This window comes from Typopeltis vanoorti, chromosome 1, assembly GCF_054136105.1.
Source record: "Typopeltis vanoorti isolate ZY-2024b chromosome 1, IOZ_Tvanoo_1.0, whole genome shotgun sequence".
NCBI classification, from domain to species: Eukaryota; Metazoa; Arthropoda; class Arachnida; order Uropygi; family Thelyphonidae; genus Typopeltis; species Typopeltis vanoorti.
The window spans coordinates 55,454,554-55,462,691 of NC_143549.1; the positions used below are offsets into that span (position 1 = coordinate 55,454,554).

At 35.4% G+C, this 8,138-nt stretch overlaps 1 protein-coding gene across 1 annotated transcript in view; it reads left to right on the forward strand.

Moving 5' to 3' along the window:
• The window catches only part of LOC150109990 (telomerase-binding protein EST1A-like), a 478,068-nt gene extending 470,668 nt beyond the window's left edge, over positions 1-7,400 (forward strand). Inside the window, exon 19 of the mRNA XM_090390470.1 lies at positions 6,531-7,400. Within this exon, the coding sequence (XP_090246596.1) occupies positions 6,531-6,661 (131 nt within the window). The 3' untranslated portion in view covers positions 6,662-7,400. The remainder of the gene's footprint in view (positions 1-6,530) is intronic.
• The last annotated feature ends 738 nt before the right edge of the window (positions 7,401-8,138 follow it).

An 8,138-nucleotide genomic window follows, 5' to 3' on the forward strand; every position in this document is an offset into this window, starting at 1 on the left:
TAACTGTTAAACGTTTTGCTTTCTATATGAAAGATTTTATAAATAGACGCTATCGAGTTCCAACCCCTCCCCCCACCCACCCACACACACACACACACACTCACTCATAACGATCTCCACAGCAGTATTTATTATAGCAGCCTTTTCACTCCACGCATGTTCCATTATACGTTACAATACGGGTTTTTCATTTGAAATTAGGAATCGAAAACGAGCGCCATTACGTGTTATACAGTAGCTAAAATACTTGAAAATAGTAAATCTCTCACACGAGAAAACTTGTTTTTCATATCATGAATACATTTAAATTAAATTACAGTTATCGTTTCTAATAAATGCATTTTAATCGAATCGATGCACTCATTTAGTTCAATATTAAAAATTTACACGTATATACAGCGCACAGCCTGTTATTAAAAAAAAAAAAAATTTCCACAGTATATAATTTCATTAACAAAATAAACCGGTAATTATAAACACAAAAATTAAAACTTTCACAATTTAATTAAATCCTGCAGTACATTTTATTCGTCCATCTTTTAACCTTTAAGTAGGTGCGCAATTGTAATATAGTATTACCCTAAGCCAGTGTTTTCCAACGTAGGGCGTACGCCCCACAGGGGGGCAATTAGAAAATGACGTTGTATTCGTCACCTCATCACCGATATACTAAAAAAACTCACCATTGTCGGCGATAAATTGTCGATGTTGCAACCGTGACTTTCCGAGAAAAAAGCTGACATCACTAGTACAGCAGTCAACATAAATACAGTATCAAGAAGAACTCTCAGAAAAGCAAAATGATGAGTCTATTAGAAATTTATTTAACATAAAAGGAACAATGCCATGGCTTTCTGACGAGATGGAAACGAAATACCGAAATTCAATTAGGTTTGCAAAAAAATACTGTTGCCCTTCCTGTCGTCATATTTAGTTGAATGTGGCTTTAGTGCTGTAAATGACTTGCTACTGAAAAAAAAAAAAAGAAATCATCTGGATATCACAGACCATGGGGATTTGAGATTGAAAATGACTAAATTAGTACCTCAAATAAAGACTCTTTGCAGCAGACATCAAGCTCAAGGATCACATTAACTTGGATTTTATTTTCCCAAGTTCAGTTCGATTTATGTTTTATAATATACTTATATTACACGTAATTATACAGAAATATGCTTTCCTTTAATGTGACTTTAAAATGTGTGTCATAACACAGCTCATTAACAAAATTAACAACTCAGTTTGTGTTTTCTTTCATTTATTGCTCATAATGAAGGGTGAATTTATATGAATTACCCATAAACAATAATTTGATAAGAAAGAAATAATAAAATTCACAAAAAGGAGAACGTCGTTAGCACGCCACGCACGATGACTGTCACATGATCCAATCTTTGATTTGTCTTTGCAAGATAATTGCATTTATTAAATAATAATATTATTATTATAAAAACCTCCATGGAGTCAAAGACTCATCGTGAGAGGTCCATTGTTATACACACAGTTTATCATACTGTGCCTTAAATATATTCACTGTCTCTGCACACACCACACTCTCGGGCAAAGCATTCCAATCACTCACCACTCTCCATGCAAAAAACCTGCTCCTCACTCCCTTGCTCACACCCTCCTTATACAGCTTCCAAGAATGACCTCTTGTTCTCCTGCTATCCTCACCCATTCTGTGCAAAACCTGCCTGACGTTAATCTGGTAATAACCACTTAACAGCTTATATGTCTCAATCATATCCCCCCCCCCTTCTTCTATCCACCAATTTCTGCAAATTGCATTTTGTCAATCTGACTTCATACTCTACATTCCAGAGACCAGAAACCACCTTAGTCAATCGCCTCTGAACTTTTTCCAGTGCAATTTCATCTTTTTGAAAACCAGGTGACCAGATCTGTGCACAGTAATCCATATGTGGCCTGATCAAAGCCTTATACAAAGGAACCATAACATCCTTACTTCTACAAGTCAATGTCCTCCGCATCATTCCGATTATCCGCTGTGTTGTCTTCACTATTTTAGTAACATGTCCCCGAAATTTTAGGTCCTTGTCTACAATCACTCCCAGATCTCTCATTTCCTCTACCTCTTCCAAGATATTCGCACCGATTGTGTACTTTACATCCCGTTTTTGCTTCCCAAATTTCAAAACCTTACACTTGGAAACATTGAATTGATATCCCCACTTATTTGCCCATTCAGACAGTGTATTCAAGTCCTTTTGCAAAGCTACAGCATCCACACTACTCCTGCTAGCTCTGCCCGACTTTGCATCATCTGCAAACAACTGCACATCACCATTCAGACCTCTCCAGATATCATTTACATACAAATTAAACAGCAATGGACCCAAAACAGACCCTTGAGGTACACCACTAGTAACTTTCCTCTTCTGGGATATCGCTCCTCCATAGACAACTCGCTGATACCTATCAGACAACCAGTCTACTGTTCATCCCCATCCGTTCCAATTTAATTACCAGCTTGTCATGTGGCAATTTATCAAACGCCTTTGCAAAATCTAAATATACCACTGTATATGCAATACCCTTATCCAACGCATTTGTCACTTTATTATAAAAAGTAAGCAGGTTGCTAAAGCACGATCTTCCTTTAGTAAATCCATGCTGGCCGCCAAAGAGTATTTTTCTGTTGTCAACCCAATTCTGAACTTTATTCCTAACTAACTTCTCTAATACCTTGACCACAACTCCAGACACACAGACTGGTCTATAATTCAAAGCCTTACTCTTATCACCTCCCTTATGAATTGGAACAATTTTACCCTCTTTCCACTCTTTTGGAACTTGACCCAGTGAGACTCTCATGTTGAAAAGATATACAAAAGCTGTTGTTAACTCTCTGGCACATTTCCTCAAGACACGTGGTGAAATAGCATCAAGTTCCACAGCCTTATTTACATCAAGTCTATTCAATTCCTCATATACCTCCTGTTCACTTATTAACAGTTCCTCCTCCTCCTCCTCCTCCTTTCCCACTGCTTTCAAGTTCTACATGATGCCACATTCACAAGAATGAAATACCTTTAGAAATTGCTCACTAAATATCTCAACTATATCCTCCGCAGCGGTTATCATTCCTCCATTTTCACCAGTCAATCCCATCCTACCATAATCATTCTTTCTTCTACTGGCGACATATCGAAAAACTCCTTAGGATTTTTTTTGGCCGCTTTAACTAACTGCTGCTCATACTGCATTTTTGCTACCCTTATCAAGCTAGTCACCTTCCTCGCCTGCTCTTTGTACTTCCCATGCAACTGGTTGTTATAAATACTCATTTTGTGTTTCTTCCATAATACCTTCTTCTTCCAGATTGCATACCTTATCTCTTGATTCATCCATTTTACACCCACTATTAAAACATTTATTAAAACCCATGTATTAAAACATTTTTATGCAAAATTTTCAAGCATGTAATTACACTAAGCTGATTCATATTGTGAGCTTTGAAAATAAGCTTAGGGCAGTGTTTCCCAACGTTTTTTGGATCATGCTCCACCTCAACTCAGATTTTGAGCCCCCCCCCCCTCTCTAGCATAATAGCCAAGTTCTGAAAAAGTATAATATAAATATGTACTTTAAATAAAAAGGTACATAGATAAAACCGTTTTTAATTTGACTTTCTTCAATGAATATAAATTTTATATTACACTTTGTAATATAGGTACCTGAGGTAAATAAGGTCCGTTTAAAAAAAAAAAAAATCATATTTACGGTAATTTGCGCCGGTTTGGTTTCTTACACAGAGGATGCAATACAATGGCAAATCAGTGGCGGCATATTATCTAGCGACTCTATTGTGTCAGTTTGACCTAGACATTTGTGGGAGGTGGTTGTGTCTTCCCGTTTAATAATTCATAAGTTTTAATTAAAAATATTATTCTTTTCGCATTGTTTTTATATTTGAATTGTTCTTTCAACATTCAGTTTTATGATAAAAAATGTTTTAATTGATTTGAATTCATTTTTGACGTGAAAAGAGATATTATCTAATCTAGTTATCGGTGGTTATAAGGCCCAGTAAATTTGTTGATGGGCCTTATTAAACTGCTATAATTTATGATTTTGTTTTTTGGTGATTGCTCATAATAGTTATTTTATTGCTAAAGGCCTCTGAAAATGTCAGAAATTAAGAAGAAATGGGGTCTTTGGACTGATGAAAGACTAGAAGCAGCTATGAAAGCTGTGCAAAGAGGACAACTATCACAACGTGCAGCATCAGAACGCTATGGATTACCTAGAAGAACATTGAGGAACCATTGAAAGACAGAGAAGATGACGAAAAGATTAGGAAGAAATACTGTGCTCACAAAAAAAAAAAAAAAAAAAAAAAAAAAAACCAAGAGAAGAACTTGGTAGAAAGAATAGTAAAGTTTGCTTCAATTGGCGTCCCATTTAACTCCAAAAGCTACACGCAGGCAAACTTTTATATTTTGCGAACAAAATGAAATTAGGAATAACTTCAATAAAGAAAGTGGCCTCGCAGGAAAAGATTGGTTGAAGTTATTTTTAAAGAGAAACCCAACAATTTCTAAACGTAAAGCTCAATTTTTGAATCCTGCTTGAGCTGTAAGAACATGTCCTAATCCTCCATCTTGTGATTCAGATAACTCCGATGATGAGATTCCATTGGCAAATCTAAAAACAAAGAACTCTTTGAAGTCATCGTTTCAGGAGTTAATGCCAACGCCAAATTATGCAGTTGTAAAGGCAACACCACGAAGAAAAGCTTTTAAATTATAAGGGCCAGAGAGTGACCAAAGATCTTTTCGAAGAAAAGGATAGTAAGAAAGAGAAGGTTTCCACTAAAAACAGGAAGAACCAAAAAATAAAAATAATAATAAAGGAACAAAAAGTGTCAAAAGAGGGGTGGTATTGCCATGGATGCAGAGCAGAAAAGGTTGCTGATATGAGGCAATGCACATGGTGTCTTAAATGGTACCATGAAAAGTGTGTTGGTCTCATCAAAGAAGAATGTGGCGTGTTTGTATGCCCTTATGACTGTTCTTAAGCTAATAATTATGATTAAAATTAATAATAATTAAAAATAATTGTTATATTCTTTTTTAAATATTTAAATTTGTTCAAGGGCTTTATTAAACTACTATGGTTTAATAAGGCCCACTCAAGGTGTTTTTTAAAGACTTGGTTAAAATATAAATTACTGCAAGAATTATTCTTATTTGTGTTTTTTTTTAATTAGTGATAATACAAACTTTAATATGAACGCTGTTGTTTCAATTAATCTAAACAATTGTCTAATTTATTCAAATTTTAAAAGGTGGGCCTTATTTGCCTCAGGTACTATATAGTCGATGTGCTTCTAGATAGATGCAAGCCAATTAATGGTAGCTTGCACAGGCGGCATATGATGGGTGGTAATTCTGGAGCGGAATTGGAAAGGAACATCATCAAGATTAGAAAATTTGTTGGTATCTGTACTATTTATGAGTCCTTCAGGTAAAATATTAGAAGAGGTGTGCAGGTCTTGGTATAACGGAAGGTAATTTGCCTTGGTTGCAATTATTATCCCTATAATAATCCTTTTATTATATTTTCATGGGTGAGAGGCTTCTTGTAGGAAAATGATTGTCAGATAATAATATGATATCAACACTATCACATTTTGTGAACACCTTTCCATACTGAGGTATGGAAAAGGTGTTCACAAAATGTGAATTTTGAAGTCTGCTGGCAGATAGGTAACCATTGCTCATCTAATTTCTTTCAATCGATTTGCTGAAATATAAATATGATTCTCGAACGCCTGCTCTGCAACCAGTAGGAGGAGGGTGTGAATTCCATTCTGAGCATGGATGGTTGTGAATATCTTTAGTTGTGGGGATATCTGTTCATGGTGAAGAGAGCGAGATTCCTAGTAATGGTACTGAACATTTTCATTTTTCAACTGTCTATTCTTTTCTTCACTCCACTTTGCTTGATTTATTTTATTTTATTTTTATTTTTAAATCCTATTTTTCTTACCACCATCATTGGGATTTAATGGCTAGCCGGCATGTTTGCTGTGCGGTTCTACCTGTGGGCATTTAGAAAAAATAGAATCTTGAAAGGCCCGGCCAGGATCGGTCGCTGGAAGGCATGCCATTAAATGTGAACAGTGTTGCACTAAGTCTCCTTCCTCGCGGTCCAGGTACAGAGCAAATGCTTGCTGTAGTGCTGATATAGTGACGAAAAAAGCGATAAAAACATCCTTTACGAATAATGAACTTTTAAATATATACTAATTTGAGACATTGATAAGGTTTGTTGCTTTTACCTTCATTACAGAATATGGCAAACGTCTGAAGTTAACATTTAACCCCGAAAAAGAACCCGGGTTTGAAATAATAATTTGTTAAAAAAATGAATGCTGATCGGTGGAACGTTGTTTTTGTCAGAAACTCTGACAAAACTATAAGCTTATTAAAGTAAATTAATTGCAGAAAAAAGTATAACTTTATGACTTTATATTAATTTAATATAAATATTTCTTTCAGGTGATCCAATACGACTGAGTCGAGAGGCGGTGCTGCTGACTGAGGATCGCAATCTCCGCGTCAAAGCCCTCACTCATAATGTCCCCGTACGCGACCTTCCATCCTTTCTGCGATGGGCGAAATTAAGGTGAAGGTAGGATGATTTGATTCACTTACCAAATTTCATCCTGTCCACTAGCAAAGTTAGCCCGACTATGTTACTTGGAGAAGATACACATTCCACAAGCAAGTGTTTTGTATCCAAGTGGCAGCGGCTGTGACGACCATCCGCTTTGGGATCGTCGGCAGCTGCACGCCAGGAAGGCACTTTGAGCATTTTCGGAGATTCGGCCAAGCCCACTTTGCGCCATCTTAACTTTCCACTTGGAGATCAACCAAGGAGGAAAGGTTGCCGAAGTCATATGATGATAAATACATCTCGGGTTTCAATGCCACCGACGTTTTCACGAAGTATACAACTCACAAGAAAGTGCCAATTTGGGATTTGAGTTTCATAAAGAAATACAGATGTAAGGCTTTGTTAGTGGCCTGGCTTCAACCACGTCTTTCAGCAGGGTTTGTTTTGCATAAATTACTGGAGAACAGTTCTCTTTAACTGCTAAGTATTCCAGTTCCTCCAAAATTTACTGTTTATTTTAGGACATCAAAAATCGTTGTAAATTTTGTTCTGCGTTTTATATGTATTTTTTTTTTTTTTTAAATTCGGTTGGATATTTTTTTTAGAAAGCATATATCCATTGTATTTTTCAGTTGTATTGACTAATGGAGTAACACGAAATTCTTTATTAAGTTGATATCGTCTAAATGGAAATCATTAAATTCTGGCAGGATGACCTTTGTTATATACAGTGTATTGTTAGAGTTGAAGTAAAATATATGAAAGAAAACAAAATGTGAATTTGTTGTCTTTGAATTGGCATTTTTACAGCACAGTATCACTTAAAGCTAATTTTTGTCGTATGCAGCATTCACCATCACAATTTCCGAGAAATTACGATTCTTTTTTTAGCACTTCAGATTTCATTTTATAAAATTTTCACTTTTTTTTAAATTAAATTTCCCCAAATCATTGATATACAGTAGTTTTCATTTGTACATACCGAGAAAATAACTAAACTTTTTTTTGTGTGTGTGTGTGTGTGTTACAATACTGTAAAATTGAAATTATACAATTTTAGTTTGAAATTATTTAATTTCAATTAAACCGTTTTGATTTTGCAAAATTAGACAATTTTGATTGACTTTATATACTGATTTTAATAACTGTTATGTGACACTATGCCACCTTTAACAAGACTGTTAAATTACTTTAACAGTCTTGTTAAAGTAATTTTCTCTAAAAAAAATCAATGAAATAGATGCTGCACTGATTGTTAAAACGACTTTTTCATGTGATAACATCTTTAAAAATCTTGTTTTGAGTATCTTAAAGGATTATCTGACTGCAGTACTGAAATAACTTGAAGAAAAATATTGAGCAGCGTGTCTAGGTTTTGCAGGGATCTTGGGATATTTCCGCCCACGAACGATTGTAAACTTACTTCAGTATAGCATACTCTGGGCGGAGTGGGGTTAAAATAATCCGGAAACCCTACTCTGGAGACCAAA